A 25,271-nucleotide genomic window follows, 5' to 3' on the forward strand; every position below is an offset into this window, starting at 1 on the left:
TTTAAGTGCATCCTTTCATATTCAGTGCGGTTAAGTAAATATTTATCAAGATTGACAAGCATACATAATCACCTTAAACCACGTGAGAGTTCCCAAAATTACACGTAACTGTGTAGCGTTTACTCTTGACCTTGATTCGTCCTAAGTGGTCCCGGCAAACATTAATTATGTATAAGGTACTTCTGCAATAATTTATGTAATACATATGTATTTACCATGACCATATATTTTATGTTATCCATCCCATTTGAAATACCTTTGGAAATGAATTTCTAATCCATCGCTTTAATACGGCAGTTTTATGATTAGAATAATTTTTAAATCGATTCCGTTAAATTATCTTCTTTTTCAGAATACAGTGACATTAAGCTATATTCAATTTCCAAATTACATGTATACGATTTTCTCTCTGCATTTTATTAAATAATTTACTTAAATTTGTACATACATATTCTCACTTACATTCACAGTCAGTCACATCTACAACCAAGATGAATTAGTATCTAGGATACGAATTGTTTGTCTAATGCTTTATTAAGTGAGGAACTATCGTGGGAAGTATTGCATAATATTGTTCAGTAGTTGTGGACATACTGAAGTAATCAAAATACAATTTAGTTAATAAAAGATTAAATAATTTAGAGTTCACTGGTCGTTTTTACAAATAGTGAAGATATCAAGGGAATACATATTATAAACTAATGATCAGGAAGCATTTAATCAATAAACTGCAGACGTTTTTAATTTCTGTTCGCGTGACAAAACTTTTACCCAGAGTCCACCTTCCGCTCTGATAGTCATTCGAAACTTCGGCATCACGCTTTCTTTACCAGGGATTGTTTCTAATCGACATTTTCGAAGGACCGAACTGATCATGGATTTCATTTCCAGCATCGCAAACTTGTAACCTGAAAATCAATGAGTATATTAGTACATTAATATTCTCATAAGTCTGTGCTACAAACAAAGCGGAAGGCTTTTAAAATACATTTGCATTAAATTTGAATAAAGAACCATCGTTCAATATTAATGTCTGCTAAATGCTTCGTAAAAAGTAATTTTACCGATGCAATTTCTAGGTCCAGCGCTGAAAGGTATGTAAGCGTATGGATGCCTTTTTTCGTTATTATCTAAACTAAACCGTTCGGGCTTGTATGCCTCAGGATCCGGATAATACTTTGGCAAACGATGCGTACTGTATATCGACATGATAATGTCGCACCCCTCTGGTATCACGTGATTTCCTAAATATTTCCAATAAACATTAAACAATTGATAACATTATTATCGCATTGGTGTGTAGATAATTGTGGTAAAATATATTAAATAGTCGTCCTGTTTATCAGATGATAACAGATACGTAATGAGAGTTGCGAGTAATTAATTATTATTATTATTGGCAGCAAAATATCTTGAACAATACCTATTTTCACGTCTTCGCCCAATTTCCTCGCTATGAGTGGCACACTCGGATACAGTCTGAGGCTCTCTTTGATGCACATTTCCAGACACTTCATTTCCTTCAGGTCTTTCATCGTCGGCATTCTCGTGTCGCCCCCGAAAATTTCATCAAGCTCCTGGATGCATTTCTCTTGCCACTCGGGGTGTTTTGCTAAAAGGAACATCGACATCGCCGTCGCAGAACCGACCGAGTCTTGCCCGGCCAGCATGAACGTGCAACATTCCTCGACGATGTCCGCGTCGGTGAAACAAGGATTCTTCTCGTTCATCTCTACCATGTACTCCAGTAAAGAGATCCTCCTATTTGCCTTCGCCTCGTCGTCAAGCTCGAGAGCCTTCATTCGCGTTTTCTCGCGCATGTCTTTCATCATACGATAGCACGTGTCGAAGAGATCTTTTCGTTGTTTCGTTTCCTCTCTGCCGTACTTTGTCAGCCGATAAATCCATTCGACCAACAGCCATGGCCTCACCAGACGATACAGGAACATCATCTGTCCCCTGAGATAGAAACAAACACTTGTGTAATACAAACAGTCTCGCAACTTATTATTCTTTAAAGCCGCGAAAATCAATAGCGGACTAAACAATTTACTCCGAGAGAAATTTATTTATCGCCAAACCATTACGTTAAAAATTGAGTCACCAGTCTAACCTTGCCAACTTTTTAGAAATATTAATGATATTAATTAAGAACCGTATAAAAGCATTGTTCGAAATATAAAAGTCATAACTCTTTTGTCTCTCGACTTGATTCTTCAAGACGAAGGACTTATCCAGTTCATTTTTCTTGATCATTTGACAATGATATTACCATATTCTTTTATCCTCCTGATTTCGTTGTCTTCTATTTTACCTACTCATTCTTTTCGTAAACACATAAAATCGGAAGCCCAAAAATAAAGAATGTGTTCTTTAATAATATCTGCGCTATATTTCCTTTGTATTATTTCTGCAAATAATAGCTAAAAATAACTGAGTTATACTTCCTTCTATATTACTTATGCATGCGTGGTTAAACCAAAAAGCAGTTTTGTGAGGCACCAGAACGTTACGAAATGTTGCTACTTATATTACTACCGGTGAAAGAATAAAAGAAACCGAAAGCTTTTTTTTTTCTTCTCTAGCACAATGTGTCGTAAAGAATATATGGCAAGTGGAGTGAGAAGAATATTGGAAACTATCGTACGCAGCTAACAGGTTAATGACCTTTTTAATAAATGTCATTGTGTTGCTTCCTAAACTCGTTATTTTAGCGGTAGCTATGATTTGTGTCGATCAATAAAATCGTACAGTATCAAAACGGTATCGGTTATTATAATGTTTCAGCTATATTTTCTAATTTAACGAACCAGCATATTCTTCGTTTTGATTTAATATTTTCTGCCAATGATATCAGTTATATTGCGAAGTGTAGAATACTATTTATATTCTAATTGTAAAATATTACCTATATTCTAATATTGTTAGCAAAGATCATAACCAATAAAGATATCAATTCTTACTTTCTAAAGGGTAGTTCGTCCATGCAATCGCCTTTCGAACGTTGGCTCGCTCGTTTTATTCCCAGAACCGTTTCTGCAAAAAATTAACAATATTCTGAATTTCAAGTACACGGCGTGAACACTGATTGATTGTTGTGTAACACGTGTATAGTAATACGTAACACATATCTATTAATATGCAACATATGTCTATTAATAATCACACATTTCTTAAGGAGAAGCTTTAATTAAAAAAAAAACTTATCTATTATATTATGAATATGTGTATTGCGAATGTTATGCATTCGTGTTAAACATACATGTGGAGTTAATAAAAACATTTAATGAATTTAGAAACATTGCTGCAGCGTGCCCGACTGATTACAAATTGTTAAGGAAAGAAACCATCTACTAAATCACTTCTAATTATGCGAAACGTGATCAGTACTCATTGAAGATTTCTAACACGTTCTCTAATATTTGATTGGACTAATATTGAGCGTAGGTAAACAAGCCTCGGAAGCTCATGAAAGCCAACACGAAAATTGGCTGTTTCGCAACTGTCTGACCGGCTCCACGATTCGGTAAAAGTGGCTCACATTTGATTTTGATGCATACGATAATTGACATTGAAAACGAGACATCCGTGGAATCCCATTAAATAGTTAACATGCATCGGACACTTAAAGCCTGAGTGGATTTCAGAGACGGCGCGCTGGTGAGTAACGGGTTTGTCATACGCCAATAATAACAAAAGTAAGTATCCGTTCTGTGTATTATCGAGACGTTCACGAAACTGCATAATGGGCGATACTCGGGGCTCGTGCGATTCAGAAAAATAATCCTAAACATGTTGGTATCCGATAGTAAATTATTTATACACGCGGAACAGTATGACGTATTCGTCCATGGGTTCGCACAAAATATAAATGGATTGTTAAATTATTAATGATTGCTTTTTATACTATTCAGTAATTGCGGTGCGACGCGCGATGCGATTGGGACGGCTTTCTCAAACAGCCAATAATTAAAAACTGTTATAAAAACTGTTGACATTCTTATTCATACATGGAATGCATTTTTTGTGCAATTCGACAACTCCGAAAATATTTCGCGTCTCTTCCGCGCTACCGAGTGATTAACTCTCAAATCATGAACAAATATCACTGCAATCCTTGTTCTCGAAGAGCACTGTATAGTCGGCAAACTATTTGTAAAAAACTTGCTGTATTAAGGAAACTTATTAAATATTTAAATTGAATGTTTATCGTTAATATTAGTTTTTTTTCAGTATTAAATTAACATATGAATATTTACAAGATGAACAAGCGATATGTAAATCAATTGTTATTTAATGTAAATTATGTTCATAAATAATTAGACTGCTAATGTTATGCATTGTTAGAAAATATTGTGCAGTTTAGAATAAAATCTATTGAAACTATTGAAAAAGAATCAATTTGTATCTTACATAACAATCACGGTCTTGAAATAATAGAAAATTTATTAAATTGTCACGAGGGAGAAATGCGCATTAACCCCTCGCACTATAACGAGTCAAACTCGTGGCGAATATTTCGCACATGATTTAATAAATATAACTGCCAGTCGTTTCTATTGAATTGAAACAAAATACTCTACATCAAAATCTGGGAATGGAAGTAAGTGAAGACAAAAGATATTAACCTTTTAGATACGGCAGGATTTTACGCAAATAAAGTTTTTCGTAACTAAATTACGATTTTCTCTTAATATATATTTTTTCCGGATATCTATAAAATAGTACTAATAACATATATTCTTTTCTTAATATATTGTATATACATACTTTCACTTTAATTGTTTGCTTTAATAAAAAAATAAAACAATTGAGTAAAGCACGAGCCATTCGCGAAAGCCACTATAGTGGCGCGTGGTATCTAAAAGGTTAATCAACGCTGTTTTGAAAGAGATCGTAGTGCAAGGAGTTAAGATCGGCTATGCCAGTTAACGTCGAATCGCAATGTTCACGTTTATTGCAGTTCGCGTTTACGAGGATTGTTCCTGTGATACATACCGCTTAAAATGTCGTACACAGAATCGTTGATGAACGTGGTAATATTAACTTCCTGGTCATTATAAAAGACGAACTCGGCCATCAAACGATTCGCGCACTCTGCGAAAGTGATCGAGAACTTCTCGAGAATGTTAAGGTGGAATGCCGGTTGCAGAAACTTCCGGTGTGTTCGCCATGTTTCGACGTCCGTGGTAATCAATCCTTTCCCAAGGAAATTGTCGAGAAGTTTATAGAAAAACATTTTTTTCGTGTGTTTCATGCTGCCGAGGATCACTTGAATGTCTTCAGGTTCCAACAGCATCACAGTCGGTAGGCCAGTCAACCATAATCTGAAGACGCGACCATAAGCTCGAGCCTCGTGTCCCAATGCATAGAGTACTGAAACGGAAACATTTCGTTTCTAGATAACTCTGCTATTAACCCTGCCATTATCGATTCGTATTCAGCCAATTTTATTTCATACGTCAATTCAACCGATTATATTTTATTCAAAATTTCGCATTTCAGATAAATGTAGAGAAATAATTCTGTCAGTAAGTAAAGCAAAAAATTGTAATATAAATATAACATACCGTAACACTATCGTAGAGAGATAATTTTGTCAGTGAATAAAGCAAAAAATTGAGTGAAAGAAAGGACTGTGAAAGAGTTAATATTTATTTGGCAACTGTGCAAAACGTGGGCGAACATGGCGATTAATTGAACCGCAGTGAAACCGTGAACATTTTTCTGATTAGAGACATCATCGTTTTGAAGGTCCGTCGAGGTTTTTAACCCCTTGAATTATAGCAGTGAGTCAAACTCGTGACGAAAGCTTCGAGTAGAATCTATTAATATCCGCAATCACAATACGGATTGTTTTGATGATGATGGCATGCCGAAATGACAACGTTTGGCTCTACATTAATGCCGATTTATCTACCTTGTGCACCGGATTAGCAATAGTCGAATGAAAGGAGTTACTGAATGTAATTGAAAAAATTATCCCGAAAATACATATTTCGCAAGAAATAATTTTAAATAAAAGAAGTGGTGAAGAAATATAATATCTGCGTTTCATAAGAAAGGATAAATTTGGAAGAGGCTTGACATAGTCTGATAGTGTAGATCAGGGCTTCTTAAACTTTTGTCATTCACGACCCCATTTATGATTGCGAGTTTCTTGACGACCCCATACAAATATAAAAGAAAAATAAATTAATATTTTTTGATGATTTATTTATTAAGTAACAACAACAAATTTATTAGGCAATATCAACAAATGCGCGTGTCTAGACGCTGCAAGTCCACTGTATTCCGCCAACTCTAGTGATGTTATAAAATGGTATATATAAATATTTGACATTAAAATCTCTCGCGTCCGCAGAATTTTGCTACGCGACCCCATTCGGGGTCGCGACCCATAGTTTAAGAAGCCCTGGTGTAGATGTTATTACATTTTAGAAAGTTACCGAAGGCAATACTGTTATTAGAAAATACTTGCACTATTCGTTACTTACTATTGTCTTTAAGGAGATTGTCTGCATTTCCCAAAATTGGTACAGTTGGCGGACCACTCAAGTGTGAAATGAAATAGACGACCCTGATGTAAGTCTTTAGGACGTACAAGATATAAATGCTTGCTATAATGGCGAGGTATGTCCACACCCCTCCTGGCGTTTGGTCCCACTAATTCGTAAAAATAATTTTTTTGATTCTCCGAAATTCATATAGATCATAAATATCGTGTGCGACATTCCATGAGGCTTTTATAATTAATATACGAAGCATTCAGATAATAAAACAAATTAATTAATTTGTGACACAAAAATGAACGTAATAAAAAGGTAAATCTTAGCGAATAATAATCCACCTTCCATTATATATTTCACTTACTGACTGACCTCACTAAATAGATTTTTTCTGTAAAACTCTTACTGGTATCGTAACATTAATTTCTCAAAATAATTAAAAGTTTCATCCACGAAAGATAAACAATAAGAACTATCCCAAAGGCAGGATGAAATGCATACAGAGCGCATTGTATACCGTCGACTCTTTTAACAACGTCGTTGTTAACATATTCATTATCGCGATTCGGTTAATTAACTCTCGTCATGTCCATCTTTACATTAACCTTCCCTTGAAGGTACAAAAGAAAATTCACTTGTTTGCACCTGTAACTGATAGCCAACGCGAGTTTACTCTGTCATTATTGAATCATCGTAATCTTGTCAGAAGAAGTCATTTTACGGCAATTAGTGTGTCTGGTCTTCAACACTCCGTACGTTCTCGAAATAAACATGCGAAGTAATACTAATGCACTTTAGATAAACACAACCCGAGCGTACAGTATCCGCGGAACTTTCTTTCTACTTTCCTCTCGAACTTATGGAATCTAATATTATTGCGCCGAGGACGGGGAAAATTCGTGGAACACAATTGACCTTTTAATAAACGTGAGACAGAAGATGGCTCATTAGCCTACTAAATTCTACGAGGGACACACATTAACTATTCCAACTGGATTCCTCATTAATTGGTTTGTTGATACGTGCTACTGGAACGCGTACATGCCGACCGAATAATAATGACCCACAACAAAGGTTCGTTGGCCAAGAATAACTTCGATACTATTACTTAGGAACAAAACAATTTGATCGACGAAAGATCGTAATCATAAATTTCTTTCAGTTGCAAAACTATATCGACGTGTTCAGCATCTTTTAGTCTACTCCGAATTTGTAGATGTTGCAACAGCACGTTCTCTGAACAATAGTATAATCGTATTATTTACGATTGCCCTATTTTGTTACACGAAATGCTCTTAATAAATAATTGCATGTGCTGTAACCCGAAAAGCATTCGGGTTCTTTGGAATGGTAACAGCTTCGAACGTTTCGGCGGGAATGTACGAACGGAAATGATACAATGTCACTTACTACTTGCTGCACCGACAAGCCCATAGCTAGCGAACTTTAATCAAAATTTCTTTTGCACTTTACACCGAGACAGTTTTCGGACAAATGTTTCGAATCGCAACACAAAACTCTGACGTGCCCCTAGAGATGCAGCCTTTTTAAGCGTTTTCTCCCACCAGATGTGCCTGTGGACCACTCAAGATTTGTTCGAAGTCCATAATAAGTACTTAGAATACGTTACCCCGCGGCAGAGAGAGAGAGAGAGAGAGAGAGAGAGCCGGGCAAGCTCTTTCATGCGATTTTTCATCTATTAGAATAACGACGTCAACAATTATTTATATTTTCAATTTACCTATGCAAGACGCAGGAAATCTTCTAAAAACCGTTGTAAGAAGAAGCTACTTGCCCGGACTTTCGTTACCAAACAGATACGTTTTTGCAAGTGGAACGGTCGCGGGTAGAATTTATATTTATGAGTTTTAGTTATTAATTCGTTTCATCAGCAATGAAAAAAAAAAGAGCTAGAGGCACGGTACCGGCTTCGCGACGTTACCATTTTAATCAGCCTAATCGTATATTTGAGTTCGCGGGACGCGTCTTATTTCGAAACAATTCGTAGGTACAAACTTCGATTTCTTTTTACCAACAAATCCCCCTGCCCCCCTCCCCGCCTCCCCCCTCCCCTCGCACCATTTCGCCTTTACGTTCGCGATTTATTCTAGCAAATTATTCATTATCGAAATGCTTCCTTTCGCTTTCGTTCAGATCGAGAACCGGTCTGTCCGGCAAAGGCAACGAAAAGGTAACGTTCCCGCGAAACTATCCGAATTCGAGGTGATTTATAATTTTATTCGAAACATTTGGCTATTATTATCTCCTGGGATCTGTGCAGCATTTTTTCGGAACCGGTTCCGATCATGTTTTAGGAAGAGATTGATGCAGGTCGTGTGAAATATTTTCGCTCACCTTTAGGAACACCATAGGAATACCATAGCCCCTCGCGACACTGAGAACTATAACGAAAACCGTGGTGGCGCGCACGCGATTAGAGCGAGTTCGGTTAACTAAACCTTCATCGGCGACTAGTTGTAGTTTATATAGGTGTAACGACGAGTACGGGACGTCTCACGGGGCCCATTAACGGGCAGTTCACAATCGAATCACGTATCACCGATATGTGCAGGCGTGCTTTATAAAATATCTTTCCCGCTCGGTTTCAGGGTGGCGGTCACCAAAGATTATGCTTTACGCGCATCCTTCCCGCCAGGGTCAGTATCGGAGCAAAGAGCCTCGACAAATTTTTCTCGTTGAATAAATTATCGAACACCCTATATTACTAATTACTGGTCGGACGCGAACAACCACAAACGGGGATGCTTCTCTTCTCTCCTCGCTGCACAAAATCTGCAACACATTTGAAGCTTTCCGAAATATGCGTTTTATATTGTATCTCTGCTGTAATGCATACGTTTTTCGTGTTTCCCCGAGTACCACCGTCACAATATTATCGTCGCTTATAGAATTCAGTTATAAGTCACGTTTCGCTTACGCGTACCCGCGTTATTTATCGGCAAGGCGTTGTTAACAGCGATTACCGAACTGTAGAATTTATGCGTTCGTCATGATAGTGCCTTAATACATAAAGAAGGGACTGGCGAACGGTTTAACCGAATCTTTAAACTCGGCCAGACCTCGATATAGAATCGGCGATAGCAAAAACGATTCTATCCGACTTCCATTTTGATCACTCAGCTCGACGAATATTTATATTCGATGGAAATAATATATTTTACCAGCCGATGTTCTTTCTTGGATGTTCTGAATGCCGCGCACGGCATTCTTGTTCCCCAGCATCCGATTTTTTGTCGCCAAAACAACCTAATAAACAGGTTTATTTATAAATCAGCATCCTAAAAGGGAAATAGGTGTAGCTTCTTTTCTAGATTTTTCTTTTTTGCAGTTTGCTTTTTTTCTTCCTTGAATGCAAAAATACGAACACTAACACGACTGTTTATCTGAAACAGCGCACCTGCCGTTTAATTCTTCGCCGCATGCAAATTCATCGTGAAATAGAATCAAGCGGGCCACGCGGAATGCACCTGCAATCTATCTTGGAAACGTGCCAACTGCTTTGCAATTTTTATTTACTTAACACATTCGTCTGCATACGACACGCCAGCCTCTTGTTAAAGTGAAATTGATACGGCACCGGGAATCGCTGAAATGTTTTTTACAACTTTTATACGCTACCTCGGAACGTTTACGAATTCCTCTGCACGAGCATATAAAGATAAGAAACGAAGCGTGATGCTACTGAAAATAATATTCGTTAAATTAATTTTGTAACGTGAAAGTTATTGTATGTTTGTATTGTTATGTACTGACGTCGCAGTTCAAAAATCAATAAAATTATAAAAATATCAACAATATCTAAAATAAAAGAATTTACACATTCGACATTCCTGCGTTCCTACATTCCTACTTTTCCACATTCCCACATCCACATTCCTACATTCCACATGGCTACATTCCTACATTGCTACATTCCACATGCCCACACTCCCACATTCCCACATTGCATATTCCTACATTCCACATTCCTACATTCCCACATTGCATATTCCTACATTCCACATTCCTACATTCCCACATTCCTACATTCTTATATTACTACTTTCCTACATCCTACATTTCTACAATTCCACATATCTTCTTTTCTATGCTTCTACATTCCTACATTCCTAAATTTCTACTATTCTACAATTCTACAATTCTTGATGGTGCTGGAAATTGAAATTCAAGTTCAAGGTTCAAATTTCAAGGTTCAAAGTTCAATGTTCAATGTTCAACTTCAAATTCAATTTCAATTTCAACTTTGGACTCTGAACTCTGAACTATGGAGTCTGGACTCTGGACTCTGGAGTCTGAACTCTGGACTTCTACGACAACTTCAACTTCGACTTGAATTTGAACTTTGAAGTTCAAGTTCAAAGTTCAAGATTCAAGGTTCAAAGTTCAATGTAGGAATGTAGGAATATGCAATGTGGAATGTAGGAATGTGAATGTGGGAATGTGGGAATGTGGAAAAGTAAGAATGCAGGAATGTGGAATGTAGGAATGTGGAATGTGGGAATGTAGGAATGTGGAATGTATCAGGCTCTACATCCTTGGACCAGTCCGATTCATTTCAAACCTCCTTGATAAAGTGCAAGTTACGCTAAACTAACAGTTGCATTATGCACGAACACTTTGCAACATGATCTTTTTCCCCGATAGTTAATCGATGAATTTTTGGGGATTAAATTATGTTTCTCAATTTAACAATGTTTTTTTTCTCTGACGGTAAAATATTGAAACATCCTACAAACTTCTCTTTACCTACATTCATCCGTAACCAACTATGTATCAACCTTTCTAGTAATAGATGTTGAAATAATAAAGGTATGCACACATTCTCTCACAGAATATTCGAAATTATTGTTCCAATCTCGAGTAGAGTCGAGTAGACAGTGTATTTTAATTGATACTCATTTCAAGAGAATATCTGAAAATTAGTGTCCCAATACTATTAGAATAATTAGTTCTACAATCGACTATTATCCATCAGATAAAGCCGCTTTAAATTACATACTTTTGAATCACCAATGAGTCTCACAATTTTGGAGATTTTTTATTTCGAGCAAAACACCCTACCATTTTAATTCACCCCCAATGAAATCCATGATTCACGAATATTTGCGCTTCATTTTTATTATTTACTATGTAACATTATAAATTACTAGGCTGTCATTACGGTTATTTGTAAATGGTGCCATAAAATTGCATTAAAATAATTAAAACAAGATAAATAGCGGCGACTAGAAAATATCGAACAAAAGTAAATAAAAAGACAGTATTATGTGTACTATTCAGGTTCATAGTCTAAAGACATTAATTTTGACAAAATTAAGACATCAAAAAATAAACCTTGTATGCGAAATTACTCACGAGAACCTACTATGTCGATATTGTCTATAAAACAAATGATCAAATTGCGAAATGTAATTAATTGTTCTTTGAAGTTTGGCTAACTATTATTTTAACTAATTATCTCGCCTCGGTTGGTTCGATGTTTGTACAACGCTAATTGAGGTACGTAATAGCAAAACGCTGAAACTATTAACCAAATTACCAACAGTCGATATTACCGACGCTAACAGCTCTTTTATTATCTTAATTGGCGCCGTAGCAAAACTAAAGTTCACGTTTTCTCCGCAAGAGGCGCCACAATCGCCGCATTGTTCATAATGCAAGATCAGTCAATTCTTTAGTGTTTTTCGTTAAAATACAATAACTCTTTAACGATGCCTCGGGTAAAATTTTTGTAATTACGATTACGTGTGATTTTTGGGACAAATAGTATACTAAATTTAATTGAGTGAAATGATTACTCCGTTTCCTTGGGGTTTGTGTCCTCCTTTCCCTCATTAAAATTTTGAGGCATATTTAGAGTAATATTAGGTCAGCTTTGATGTAATTTTAGGGTAGCTATAAGGCATTTTTGGGGCATTTTAGGGCAAAACTACTACAAAAGTACCCTAAAACTGTCCAAAAAGTAACCCGAAACAGGACTGTCTCACCAGTAAATTACCAATCGATCAGAGTAAAAAAGAATGTCTTATTAACCGTTGCCAACAGATCGAGCTGCGGTCGCCGCATGTTCTATTCAACAGACCACATGCACATGCGCCAACGATTGCGACGTGAAATTGACAGCATTCAGTCTAGTCTGTGATTGTGATTTCGACTATTCGAGAGAAACAATTGCGTTCTTATTGCATAATGTGAGTAAACACAAAAATTTTTGCAAATTGATCTCGAACTTCGAATAAATCGTATTAAAGAGGCAGATTTGTCGAAGTCTTCAAGATTACATAAATATTTTTAATAGCCGTGTGTAATTCAAAATATTCTAACATGGTCACGCAACCTCGAGTCGTTCACTAAACGTTGTTCTTTGTTTGACAGATTAACGGCTGTGATAAATTCTAAATCGTAAAGATGCTGCTCGCCAGGGCCTGTCGGGCTTGTACGTTACCGACTTTATCAGTTTTATTGAAAAATCCTGTCGCCTCGAAACCGCTTATCCCAAGGATTCAGTCTTCGAGATTGTTCGCCAGCGATGGACGTAGTGCATATACTAGATCTGCTCGCAGATCTGCGACAGTTAGAGAGCAGGCGATGGCTCCAGCAGGTGAAACAGGTAAAAGTTTAATTCAAAACGAAGAAACTAACGTTTCACGTAAGATGATGCAATCATAACTATAAGTGTTGTATGTGGTACGTACTATATACGTTCCTGCATGGTATCTCAGCGTACAGTTATTGACACTAAATCTACCAGACAGTAACAGTAACCAGCACTCTAATAATATAATTTATTCATGCATTTTCCATGAAAGAATCTTTAAAATTTATCAAATTACATAATAAAAAAATGTACATTTCACCATGGTATGCTAGATTAAATAAATGAAATTTCATATAAGGAATATTCATATATATTTATATAAAAAGTTATAACTATTTTTATCTATGCTTCAATTAGATTATGTTAATACACACTTACACTGAAAGTGTCAGTAAAGTTTCTATTAAGCAATATAAAGCAATGTATAACGACATTTGAACATTTGCAGCATTCAATATTGGAAAAGGTGCTGTGGCCGGTGGTGCTGTAATAGGATTAGCTAGTTTATGTTATTATGGATTGGGACTTTCATCATCCACAGGTGCCATAGATCGCACAGGGTATTTTTCTTTTTTAACACTATTATTATAATAAATATGTTAATTATACCATTGTCCAACCTAATACATCATTTTTTCGATAGGTTATGGCCACAATACGTGAAAGATAGAATTAAAGCCACATATGCATATTTTGGTGCATCTATAGCAGCTAGTGCAGCATCTGCTGCTTTTTGTTTACGCTCGCCGACTATAATGAATTTAGTAATGCGTCAAGGTTGGGGAGCTTTGATTGTTACCATGGGAGCTATGATGGGTAGTGGAATGTTGGTTCATAGTATTCCTTACAAGGAAGGGTTTGGAGCAAAACAAATAGCATGGTTAGCTCACACTGGTATTGTTGGTGCAGTTCTCGCACCTCTATATTTGATGGGTGGTCCCCTGGTACTTAGAGCAGCGTGGTATACTGCTGGAGCAGTTTGTGGTTTATCAACAGTAGCTGTTTGTGCCCCAAGTGAAAAATTCCTAAATATGGGAGGACCGCTAGCACTTGGCCTGGGAGTTGTATTCGCAAGTTCCATAGGTTCAATGTTTCTGCCTCCATCAACAGCACTGGGTGCTGGTTTACATTCTATGGCTTTATATGGGGGCTTAGTTTTGTTCTCCATGTTTCTTCTGTATGACACACAGAGGATTGTTAAACAAGCAGAGCAACATCCAAAATACGCATATGATGGGAGGCCATACGATCCAATCAATAAGTATGTCTTTTTTTGTTAAACATTATGTGAATCTATATATTAATATGATATATTAATATGTATCTTTATTTTTTAGTGCCATTTCTATTTATATGGATACATTGAATATTTTCACGAGGATCCTCATGATATTGGCAGGTGGAGGCGGCAGCAAGCGAAAGTAAAATTGTAAAAAATACTTAATCAGAACATCAAATTGAGGAGTCTCAGTTTATCATCATGTGAAAAAATATGGTGATATTGCTAATGTAATAATACCCTAAATAAATAAATTTCTCGATAATATATTTATTTATTTTATATATATATATTTTTTTTATTTATTTTTCTTTCACTGTAAATTATTGATTCATTTCAAATATAAGAGAAATATTAAAAGTATCACGCATAGAAGGGAAGTATACAATAACCTTTCTGAACTAGTAAAGAATAACTAGAGAATTAATACTTCAATTATTAGCGATAAAAGTAAATGCACTTTATTGTCGTTTCTCAAGCACACTGTTTGAGAACAAAGTAAAACGCGGCTGCTAAGGTAATTATAAGTATAATTATTTTACAAATTTAAACTATCGACTTAATTCTAAATCGAGGTACAGTTAAAGAGCTCATTGACGCAGTGCAAGTGGTATGGTTGGTGTTATGATAAACGGATAAAGCTAACTGATGTGTCATTCGTAACGTTGTTTTAGTTTTCGATATATATTGTAAATTTGATATATTAAATATTAAAGAAATATATTCAGTTCAGTTGATTCCACGAACTTCGAACTATCTAGTATGATACAAATGTACCTTAAATGACTTAATAACAAGTGTCACTAAACTATGGATGTAATTACATCGGTGTATGTACGCATTCATATGTATATGCACAAGGGGGGTATTAATCCTTTGAAATTAAACTTAACTTTTCCTAAAAAAGATAAACATTTATTAAAAGAAACGGATGAACAGGCAGTAAATATGCAATGAACTGAGGCATATGAATAAATATAAAAAGTGTTCGTAATATTCAAATATACCAATTATAAGCGATAACAATTTTTTACACAAATATATAAATAAGTAACTGCGCCTGAAAAGATTAAGAGAATGCGTGATAAACTCATGATTTTAAATGATCGGAAGAAGATTTTGGAAAGTGTGTTCCATTCTCTTATTGCCTAGTCTATTACTGATACGTATTTAATCTGATATATTTTCGTTGACAGAAAAGTACGTTCAGTGATTCTCCGAAGTTAAAAAAAAAATCTGATTCATCATCAATGATTTGTTTTTACCAATAGGATTCATTTTGAAGTTGACAGTGTCGCAGTTCACATTACCCAGTATCAGTAAGTACATTCAGGCATTAAGAATTTATAGAGTCTATACGTTTGAATCAGATTTTAGCGTTGATGACGAAAAGGAATGCCTTCTAAGATAACCAGCGAATAGTTGTCTCGCTTGATTGAGCACTTGAAGTACGTTGTGACGTCGGACCATTTTATCGAAATGCATTGCCATTTCGTTATAGTCCATTTGATTACGCATGACAAAGTCTCTGTGTTGAAGCAAGAGTGTAATGCACAAAAACATAAGGAAGGGATTGCCACCGCCAAATTCGTTAGGTGGAGGTAAAGAACTTTCGCCTAGTTGATCTTCATTTGTACCAGCTGGTATAAGATTCGTGAGTTCTGTAGCTTCTTCACAGTGTTCTTGTACAGGTGGCTTAGTTGGACTTTCTGGTATAGCTGCACTTTGATGCAAATTTTCTGTTTCTTCGCTATCTGATGCCGATTCAGACCTGCATTACACGTATACATGTACGATAAGCAATTTTACTTCAAACGATATCAGTTTCAGTGTTTGCAATAAGTAATTTATACCTAGTAGTACGTTTTAACAGTCTAATAGGAGTAACAGATTTAACACCATTTTGGTCCTCCAGTATTTCTCCGTCGTATTCAAGTTCTGCTTGTTCATCCGGAGTAGCTGGATGAGGTTTAGGCTGTAACGTGTGAAGTGGATTTTCCCAAACAAATACATCTGCGGCTGGGCTACATCTTGCTAATTCGGTATCAGTTTCATTTTCAGCAAGTTCACTTTCCCGTTTTGAAAGAACGCAATCGCACTGTTGATCACTGGGCGGCGATGGTCCAAAGACTTGTCGATCCAGTGATTCTAATTCCAGTCTTAATTCTCTAGTCATTGAAGTAGTCATCGGAAAAAAATCTGTAGGATCATCCGGTGAACTAGGCTCATCTTTTAATACTCTTATAACTCCGCTTTCACTCGAAACGCGTCTAGAAAACAAATAATTTCTAAAGTTATAAAATTAAATAATATGGAATATGAAATGTCATAGGATGATATTTTATAAACAACTTTAGTTCTAATAAATTTCTCAAAAATAATTTTCAATAAAAAAAATGTTCTTTTATTCATTATTTTGTATTTTAAATGAATAAATTAAATTGTAATGCAGTCAGAGGAAAATTAAATATTTTACGTTCTCTAAAAATAAAGGATATGTTGTCTTTCAGCCGGAAAGTGTAAGAGGATTAATCGCAATATTTAATAAATAGACTAACCTTAATTCTGGCTCAGTATCGCTTGGCGTTACTTTACTACGATTAAGGCTTGTAAAATTCAAAAATTCATTCAGATTTTTTACCACGCGTGCGCACTTTTTCTCGGTTTCAGTTTGCTCATTAATTTTGTTTTGATCTTTATTTGGTGAAGATAATCTCTCCTTCAGTTCGAGTAAGTTTACTCGTTTAGATTTACCAGGTAGCGATCCTGTACTTAGGCACTTTTCTGTAGATTCAGTATTTCTTCGATTTTTTGCAGTTGTTAAATCATTTTCTGGTTCAGAGAAGGTTTCATAGGGAGAACTCGATCTACAAATAAAGATTATCATTTCATGTTATTACCTGTAGTCATTATTTTATCATCTGATATTAATAAATACGGTAGGTGCTAAATAATTATTAGATTGTCTCAAAAGTTCTTTTCGAAATCGACCAATTTAACGTTAATAGGTAACAGGAGCGTATACACACAGCGTGATTAAGTGTTTGTTAATTAATCATTATATTTAAGCACTCACTTGTTTAACCGTATGATTTGTTTACGTAAAGCGCTATTCTGAATTCATATTATGCATATTGCTCAGAAACGAAACGAACTTTTATTTGAGACATTTTAATAAATGAATATTGTATATACTTGAATATTCTGTAATAAAAAATATGCAAATTAAATATTAAACATTTCTGGAAAAAGCATATATTTTATATACCTCTTTGCATCTCCGTTGGTTTCTGTAGAAAGTTGTACAGATTCTTCAGTATTCAAAACTTTTCTTTTACCTGTCGCAGCTATGCTTGCGGAAGAACTTTGCCGTCTAATAGCGCAAACTTTTGTGTACGCATTCTCACGAATATGTTTTACATTTGGACTTGGTGGTGGGGAAGGTGGAGGAAAAGGTACTTCAGCGAGACTAAGTTCTCCGCTCGGTGGCGAAGCTGGTAGCGCAGCCCAGAGAACTTCCAGCATCCTTAACGCATCGTCCAAAGCAAATTCACGTTTCATTTCTAATAATAGCCATCGATAACAAAACAACAAATCGTCCGCTTGGTGAGATTTCAGATAAACGTAGAAGTCCGGATCGTAGTGCTGCAATCCTAAAACAATATATGTTTTTTTTTCCGCTGTATGAAAATTAAGATTTTATATGACACGCTATTATCAAATCTTATCAGTACCATTTCAGTAGAAAACCTTTATAAAGAAAGCACACTTTGTGCCATATAAAATATTAACTTTTCATTTCATGTACCTTCGGCTAGATGAGCAAATTTGGTGGTCATCGCAATTCCATCGAGCATAAAATTATCCTTTAATCTCCTCATTAGAGCACATAAGCATATATACGCTTGTGCCTCGTCCCTCATCGTAACAAGAAGCGGTGAAGCTAGATCACTCATGCCTTGACAATAACTGACGCTTGGGTGGTTCAAGGCATACGTAGTTAGAATATTAAATAGACTGGCCGTATTCTGATTATCGTCGGATCCACCGTAAAATTTGTGATGCCTATCAGTTCTCAACACGTCTTTGCGCACCATGCTCGTAACATAGCCCAGGTCTCCGACATTCTGTCCCTTTTGAACAAGAGTTTTCCACCTTTCCCGAAGATTTAGATACTCCTGTGATTTTTTCTTCATGTAGTCCATTCTGATCCGCCCCGACATACCTTCAGGATACACATTTAGTATGTGCTTCCAAACAACTTTGCGTAAACTGGGCTCAATTCCTCCAAAGTATATCACGGCCCTTAACTCCTTCGGAAGTATCACCTGGCCGATAGGATCCAAAAATCGCCTGAATTCTGCGTCCGTCAACGGTTGCCGCGGTGGTTGTACACTTTGTTGATGAGAATCCTCACCAAAGTTACCTAGAGCACGTTGAACCAGGTTTAATGTTCTCTCCATCTGCAAAATAATCACATTCAAACTGTAATGCTCGCCTCAATTTTTCGTGGTCTAGCTACTTCTTGTTTTCTTTTTATATTCTCAAATTATAGATATTGATATGAATCGTTTTAAATGAATCATATTTCAACAATAGAGTTTATAATTTTTGGATAATTTAGAAGCCTTTTTTTAGACTAACGAAACGTGTTCTTGTTATCACTAGCTTCAAACGCGCGCAAACTTTGCACTTAAAAACAAGATAAGCTGTCACCTACCATAATCTAGAATTGTAAGTAAAATAAGAATGTAACACTACTTGCCTTATTCATTATGAGGCCAGGTAACTTGGGTGTCCTGTATGGAAACCCAGTTTCCTGTCGCGTTGATACTTCCTGGGCATTCTGTTCCCAGTAGCATTCGCAGTCGCCCGTTTCTCCGAATGGTTTCAAGTTGACTTGAAGGTATAAATACGGTTCCGAAGCGCTGAAACGATCAACTTTCGATCAATACTACCAAATCTTATCGTACAACAACGAGACCAGAATAAGAATTATCTGAAGATTACCTAATAAATGCTGCATCCAAGTCCCAATCAGAAAGAAGGAACAAGTACGTTTCCGATCCATAGTCGTCTATTGCTCGATACGAAACTGTGAACTCACTGTAAAGAGCAACAAGTTTTACTTCAAGAAAAAGTCAAGAAACTTTTTTTTCAATTGTACTATTTATCTTTGCACAAGCTTTTTTCACAAGAAAATCATCGCAAATCTATTAGAAAAAATAGGTATCGCAATAATCCAATAAAAGGCAATAGTTCTACAACAGAATACTAATTTGCTTGTGTTAATAGATTTTATTCGAATGCAGTGCACTGACAAAAAGTGAATAAATATTTTTCATTAGAAGATAGATTCAATTTAAAAATGGCTGAAAGATCATGGAGACTAATTTAAAAATTTGTAATTTGTAATTTCGTTGATGATTTTTAATGAATCGTTCATGCACTATGGAAAACCAAGCGAAAATTTGTATTCTTTAAAACGGAAAGCAGCTTTATTTATGAAGGTTAATTGCAGCTTTCCCAACAATTACAATATTATTGATAATATTATTTTACCCTTTGATGTCGAACGCTTTGATGAGTATGCTCTGAAGTACTTCAATGGATGTTATCTGCGGATCCACGCTGAATTTTCGGTACTCGGGCTGATGTCTGGTTTCGCATTTCTATAAATAAACGATCCGTTCAGCATTTGATTGATATCGTACACAAAATTATGCATATTTCAATTAAGTGGCTATATGTATATACCTAGATGAATAAAAAAGATCCATATATAATTAATGTCATTAATAAAAAATATTGAATGTTAAAATCTCACGTTTGAAATGTATTTTAATACTATACTATATATAATACATAATGCATATACATATATGATTATATATATGTATATTTATATTATATATGTATATATAAAATTTTAATAACAGGAATACAATAAATGAAAATCGTTAAAAAACCGTACGTGCCGAATATTTATTCTATCGCGTGTGAGTCGACAATAAGACACCTGTGCAAATAAACTGGATGATACAGAAATTGCGTTTTCCTGCATTTATATTTTTCAAGCAAAACAAGACTATACTTGATGCACTCTGTGAACGCACAGTTCTAAATTGCCACGGGATGAATTTTATGACACAATAAGATTTAAATTGTTCGAGCTACAACAAAATAGATTTTGGGCTTGTTTTACAGTTTTATAGTTTATTAAAATAAGTAAAATAGATGAAATAAATATTGTTTAATGCTATTGTTATGAAAATTGGAAAATGTTAGTAGATTTAATTACCCTACAATGGCATAAATGGTCGAATGACTGGTCGACAAAGCTTTAAGAATTGGTAGTTCTACTGTGAATAAAACACTGACGACAAGCATTTATGAATGTGTCCTATCAAAAGAGTTACTTGCGGTTTCTTTGCTTGATCAGGAGTAGGAAATTTAATTAAAATTAGTGGTGTATATTAACGTGTTATAAATACGCCGACTTTCTTCGTAAAAACGGAAAACCTCATACATCTAATAAAATTATACTACTTGATCGATTTCTACAATCAGAAAATATCAATCCCATTGGAAGACCCTTTCTTTTCTTATTCCGCGATTAGCCCACTGAGCGCCGACAATCGACTACTAAAACCCCTACACAGTTAAAACAATTTAATTAATTGAAGAGAAATTAGTTAGTTAATATTTATCATAGGGGGTGGCATTAGAACTATTTCGCATCTAAAACATTCTAGTCAAATTCGATTCTAAAACATTCTAGTCAAATTCGATTTGTTCAAATATATTACAATAAAAATTAATTTTCAAGATTGGTCAGTTAATTAATAAATTTTTAAATTTCCATGAATAATGTTATGAATGATGTTAGCCAGAAGATAATATAATCTAATATTTAAATATTTAATAAAATTGAAAATTATTGTTTACAAATATAATGAACGAAATAATGAATAAATATTTCTTCCTTAGTGCACTGAACATGTACCCAATTTTTACCTTTCACTTGATTTCCGATGAATGATGCTTTGCAAATTATGATATGTATTTCGTGACTTCCTTATCTGAGTATGTGTTTCTCCCGATTAGATTCTATTCCTTATTTATGGCATAAATATTTTATCGAACTGTCGGATGGCTAATACTAAATGCAAGAGGTCGACTACTTTCGTGAACCACTGAACGTTTCACAAATTGGCTACTTTGATACTTCAAGGTCTACTTCATCGATCGTTTTCAATCTTGATATGTAACTTTGGTAAATCTACCGTTATGACTACACTGCGGACTTTGTGAACTCATATCGAAAATCTATAGGTGAAGTGTAAAATGGAATACAAGTAAAAAGAACATAATATTATAATTTTCAGAAATCAATTTTTGTCTAACTTGCTGTTTTGTTTCTCATAAATTGTAACTGATATAGAAGAATTTTATGTTGTTTAAAAATCAATATTAAATAAATATTAATTACAATTAAAAGAGGGCAATTATTTCTTGAAAAAAAATAATACAAGTATATTAGCATAAATGAAATAGATTTTAACTTAATTAAATGATAATACACAAAATTAAAAGTTAATCTTTAATCTTTCTTTGTAAAATATGTTAACTTGTAATTTAAGCTGTTCTTAAAGTATTGAAGCCATTTTCAAAACTATAATTAGCAAATCAAAATATACGGCTCTTTTAAATTACTACAATAAAATTCCATTTTCCTGTTATGGGTATTCAATGAATAAATAAATACAATTTAATATAAATAAATTTCAATTCTCTAAATTTCTATAACGCACGCTTTATAATGGTGCCAAAATATTAATCTATGAAAATACATACATAAAACGAACAAATTTTTTTTAAATGTTCAAATGATCCCTTCAAAATGTTTTTTCGAGCTACCGTTTGGACGCGTTTCGAGTTTGTTCAACCAGCCGAAAGTGGAAAGCGTGCACTATTACGTAAAATCGTCTTGTAACAAGGCTATTGTCGACTTATATAAAAGAGATTCAACATTATTGCACCGATCAGTAAGCTTTCGTAACGGCATTGTCATTTAAAAAGGCTCGCAAATTAACCCCTCGACTCTTGAGATCATAATTGTTCCGTCTTATCGATTACTGCATTTCTGTTTTCAAGAACCGCACACTGAAGGGTATTCCCCGAAGAAATAACAGACCTCTGTTTCACAATTGATTGTTGAAGCTTAACAACGTCTTAACTCTATTATCGTATCATTTCCATTTAATATTTAATAGAACTTAATGATTATATAAAACGAAAAAGATTGTAAAATCCAGCAACATCGGCAAACTCCGCATTTGTATTAAAAATATTACAGAACTTTTTAAATGAGAGGGAAATAAATTTACGATTTTATGAAGCTGGCAAAGCTGCATTCCCCCTTAAAACTTTAATTGGGTGACATTTATGATAAAATCAGCGCGCCTAAGATAAAGTTAGATCAGAGTACGCATGTGGCTTGTATCTTTATAAACTAACTTTCCAGAGTTCTGCTAAGTCTTGGGATACGATAATTACGATTGCGAGCGTTTCGTTGCAAAATAAAAGCGAACGAAACTCGATCTTTTAATGATGTTAATAGGCGCTCTCTATTTACACTCGCGCAAATGAGATTTACCATGCGAAGTCGACGTGGATTTATACGTTTTACCAAATGTCGAACATGGATGCCAGTAGATCTGCGAGTAAGCATGTGTAGGCTACACTAATTTCAAATCGTACCGTTTTACCGCAGCGAACTGCGGGTCTATTTACACAGCACTCGTTGAGGAGTCGGCGTTTTAATTATTTTTACGGAACGCTGGTTATTCTAATTGCAGAACGAAAAAGCGAAATGCTAGTCCTGGAGAAAAAACATTTAAAACTCTAGTCTTTTCATTTGCGTTGCTTTATTATTATATTTGTTAATGATAGCGGTGCTCTTTTACAGACTAAGATTTATTGTAGAAAGGCAAAGTTAAAAATAACCATTTTTCAATAATACAAAATGTAAATTGTATTTCATAAATTTATACATAACATACATATATAAAAATTGGGGATGTAATTATATTTTTGTATAATTATATAACAGGAGTAAACAACACAGTTATATTTTTATTCTTTTAAATTATGTATGTAAATATTGATTTTTGTAATGAAATTTAAAAAAGCAACAAGTTTAAACAATAGAGAATCAATTTAAAAAATTTGTAATATATTTGTTTCAGTTTTTTGTAATTTTTCAGTTACATAGTTTTAACATTGCATATTTTTATCTTACTTTCTCGGGATATTAATTTATTGCTTCGAATTTAAAAAGACAAGTTACTAGAATGCCTGTATTATTCATTATTTTAAATAGAAAATACTGAATAATAATTTCATTGTTGAGTTTGTGGTGAAATTATTTACATCACAGAAATCAAACTAGTAATAATAATATCATTTACAAATGCCATAAATTGCATTTTAAAATTGATACTAAACTTTAGATAACAATTATCTTTCCCTAAACACTACCAAACTTGATAATACTCTTTTATCACGTTTTAAAATAATCATTTGTTTTATCAACGTTACAAAGACTTAACTTTTGAAGTATATTAGCGAGAGTATATATGTATAGGGATTCGTTGTGATAGTAGCAACAGTTTTGCAAATATTTCAAAAATAAATTGTGTAAAGCAAAAATCTATTCAGTATGATGATCTTGACAACATATTTCAATATCACTGTTTCATGATTACACTTTTCACTTATCCTTATTATTCGTTTATCCTTTCGAAAGTGATCATTTTTGGAATACGGTTGTAATAACATTGTAAAACATGTTGCATTTACTACACACATAATAAGTTATTCCTTAACAAGTTATTTACGATGTAGGGAGGCAGTACGATTTGAAAATGAGCTTTTCGATTGACAGGTTAAAAGAGAAAAAGATCATGATATAAAGTCAAACAATCACTAAAACTAAACTGTACCTTCACTTTGACGCGGACGGCCTCCCTAGGGCAGCCGAACATGTTTGATGTTGATATGTAGACTTTCTCATGTATTGAAATAGGCTGCTGTATAATTCAGGATAACTCCGGATCTTTAAAAACTATCCGCGCCTCCTCGAGGATGTTAACACCGTATTGGACAGAACCCGACATTCTTGTGCTGGACACCGAACAGTTTTTCTAGGTTAATTCTTTTCATGCGGCGTAGGAGGATCCAGCTATCAAGGTTTCGTCTCTCTCTACAAGAAGCATCCTTTCCCCTATCCGTCAGGATACCATGTATTATACAGCGGTTCTCGAAGGATCAGCGTTCTTGATCTAACACCAGTTGACACTCGTAGGTAATCCACGCACAGTTACAAAAATTAACTGTTTTCGAACATCAATTTGGTAACTATGCAGTTTTAAGATGTTACAAAAGGTTTATTTCGCGCCTTTCCCGAACCTTCATGCACAGATCGACGGTGTCACCATGACACCGTTGGCAACCCGAAAACCACGTTCGATCCTCGAATCTGTATGTCCTTTTCTTTCGCAAAAAACATTGGTTCGAGAGAGACAGATCGGACAGTTTCGAAACGTGATAACGGAACAAAGACAGACAAACTCACTGGGGAAAATTGCCGTCACGTTTTCGCACGGGTGATTCCGTGGGGCAAATAGAGATAGAGAAAGATCGAAAATGAGAGAACCAAGTGACTTGAAGCAGCCGCAAAAGTTACGTTTACGCTTTACGCACTGTGATGTCGCCCGAGTCTAGATCGTCGCCATCTTATTAATCCAATCGTCATGATAGCGCGCGTTATTTGAATATAACTTTAACATAGTAAAAATGT

The 25,271-nt window shown here is 34.9% G+C and overlaps 3 protein-coding genes across 4 annotated transcripts; 1 reads left to right on the forward strand and 2 right to left on the reverse strand.

The window, feature by feature from the left end:
* Nucleotides 1-415: 415 nt before the first annotated feature.
* Nucleotides 416-8,922, reverse strand: Cyp4aa1 (Probable cytochrome P450 4aa1). The gene is made up of 7 exons (XM_078187210.1): nucleotides 8,865-8,922; nucleotides 6,498-6,666; nucleotides 4,999-5,376; nucleotides 2,964-3,036; nucleotides 1,424-1,959; nucleotides 1,065-1,244; nucleotides 416-908 (listed from the first exon to the last, which is right to left on the reverse strand). Exons 1-7 carry the CDS (start codon nucleotides 8,877-8,879, stop codon nucleotides 721-723), a joined length of 1,539 nt encoding a protein of 512 aa, XP_078043336.1. The 5' UTR covers nucleotides 8,880-8,922; the 3' UTR covers nucleotides 416-720.
* Nucleotides 8,923-12,586: 3,664 nt separating this feature from the next.
* On the forward strand, nucleotides 12,587-14,695 carry LOC144473386 (growth hormone-inducible transmembrane protein). Of its 2 annotated transcripts, none has more exons than XM_078187211.1 (5): nucleotides 12,587-12,721; nucleotides 12,906-13,140; nucleotides 13,577-13,688; nucleotides 13,772-14,389; nucleotides 14,466-14,695. In XM_078187211.1, the coding sequence occupies exons 2-5, from the start codon at nucleotides 12,939-12,941 to the stop codon at nucleotides 14,551-14,553; spliced, it is 1,020 nt and encodes a 339-aa protein (XP_078043337.1). In that variant the 5' UTR covers nucleotides 12,587-12,721; nucleotides 12,906-12,938; the 3' UTR covers nucleotides 14,554-14,695. The 2 variants fall into 2 exon arrangements, with proteins under 2 accessions (XP_078043337.1, XP_078043338.1); XM_078187212.1 differs by having other exon boundaries at nucleotides 12,683-12,830.
* An 80-nt stretch (nucleotides 14,696-14,775) lies between these two features.
* LOC144473382 (uncharacterized) lies at nucleotides 14,776-25,136 on the reverse strand. The gene is made up of 9 exons (XM_078187207.1): nucleotides 24,415-25,136; nucleotides 19,970-20,079; nucleotides 19,418-19,513; nucleotides 19,173-19,335; nucleotides 18,216-18,870; nucleotides 17,676-18,060; nucleotides 16,966-17,274; nucleotides 16,261-16,677; nucleotides 14,776-16,178 (listed from the first exon to the last, which is right to left on the reverse strand). Exons 1-9 carry the CDS (start codon nucleotides 24,454-24,456, stop codon nucleotides 15,761-15,763), a joined length of 2,595 nt encoding a protein of 864 aa, XP_078043333.1. The 5' UTR covers nucleotides 24,457-25,136; the 3' UTR covers nucleotides 14,776-15,760.
* Between the last annotated feature and the right edge of the window lie 135 nt (nucleotides 25,137-25,271).

This window comes from Augochlora pura, chromosome 7 (assembly GCF_028453695.1).
Source record: "Augochlora pura isolate Apur16 chromosome 7, APUR_v2.2.1, whole genome shotgun sequence".
Classification (NCBI taxonomy): Eukaryota; Metazoa; Arthropoda; class Insecta; order Hymenoptera; family Halictidae; genus Augochlora; species Augochlora pura.

Excerpts from the sequence above, each read along its gene's own strand:
- Cyp4aa1 (XM_078187210.1), bottom strand. Across the intron at positions 3,037-4,998 it reads TGTGTACGACATTTTAAGCG|AAACGGTTCTGGGAATAAAA; the intron begins GTATGTATCACA and ends AATTTTTTGCAG. Across the intron at positions 909-1,064 it reads TGGACCTAGAAATTGCATCG|GTTACAAGTTTGCGATGCTG; the intron begins GTAAAATTACTT and ends ATTGATTTTCAG.
- LOC144473382 (XM_078187207.1), bottom strand. The coding sequence starts at position 24,456 with ATGTTCGGCTGCCCTAGGGAGGCCGTCCGCGTCAAAGTGAAG. Across the intron at positions 18,871-19,172 it reads CTGGCCTCATAATGAATAAG|ATGGAGAGAACATTAAACCT; the intron begins GCAAGTAGTGTT and ends ATTATTTTGCAG. Across the intron at positions 16,179-16,260 it reads CTGTTAAAACGTACTACTAG|GTCTGAATCGGCATCAGATA; the intron begins GTATAAATTACT and ends CGTGTAATGCAG.
- LOC144473386 (XM_078187211.1), top strand. The coding sequence starts at position 12,939 with ATGCTGCTCGCCAGGGCCTGTCGGGCTTGTACGTTACCGACTTTATCA. Across the intron at positions 13,141-13,576 it reads GGCTCCAGCAGGTGAAACAG|CATTCAATATTGGAAAAGGT; the intron begins GTAAAAGTTTAA and ends GAACATTTGCAG. Across the intron at positions 13,689-13,771 it reads GGTGCCATAGATCGCACAGG|GTTATGGCCACAATACGTGA; the intron begins GTATTTTTCTTT and ends TTTTTTCGATAG.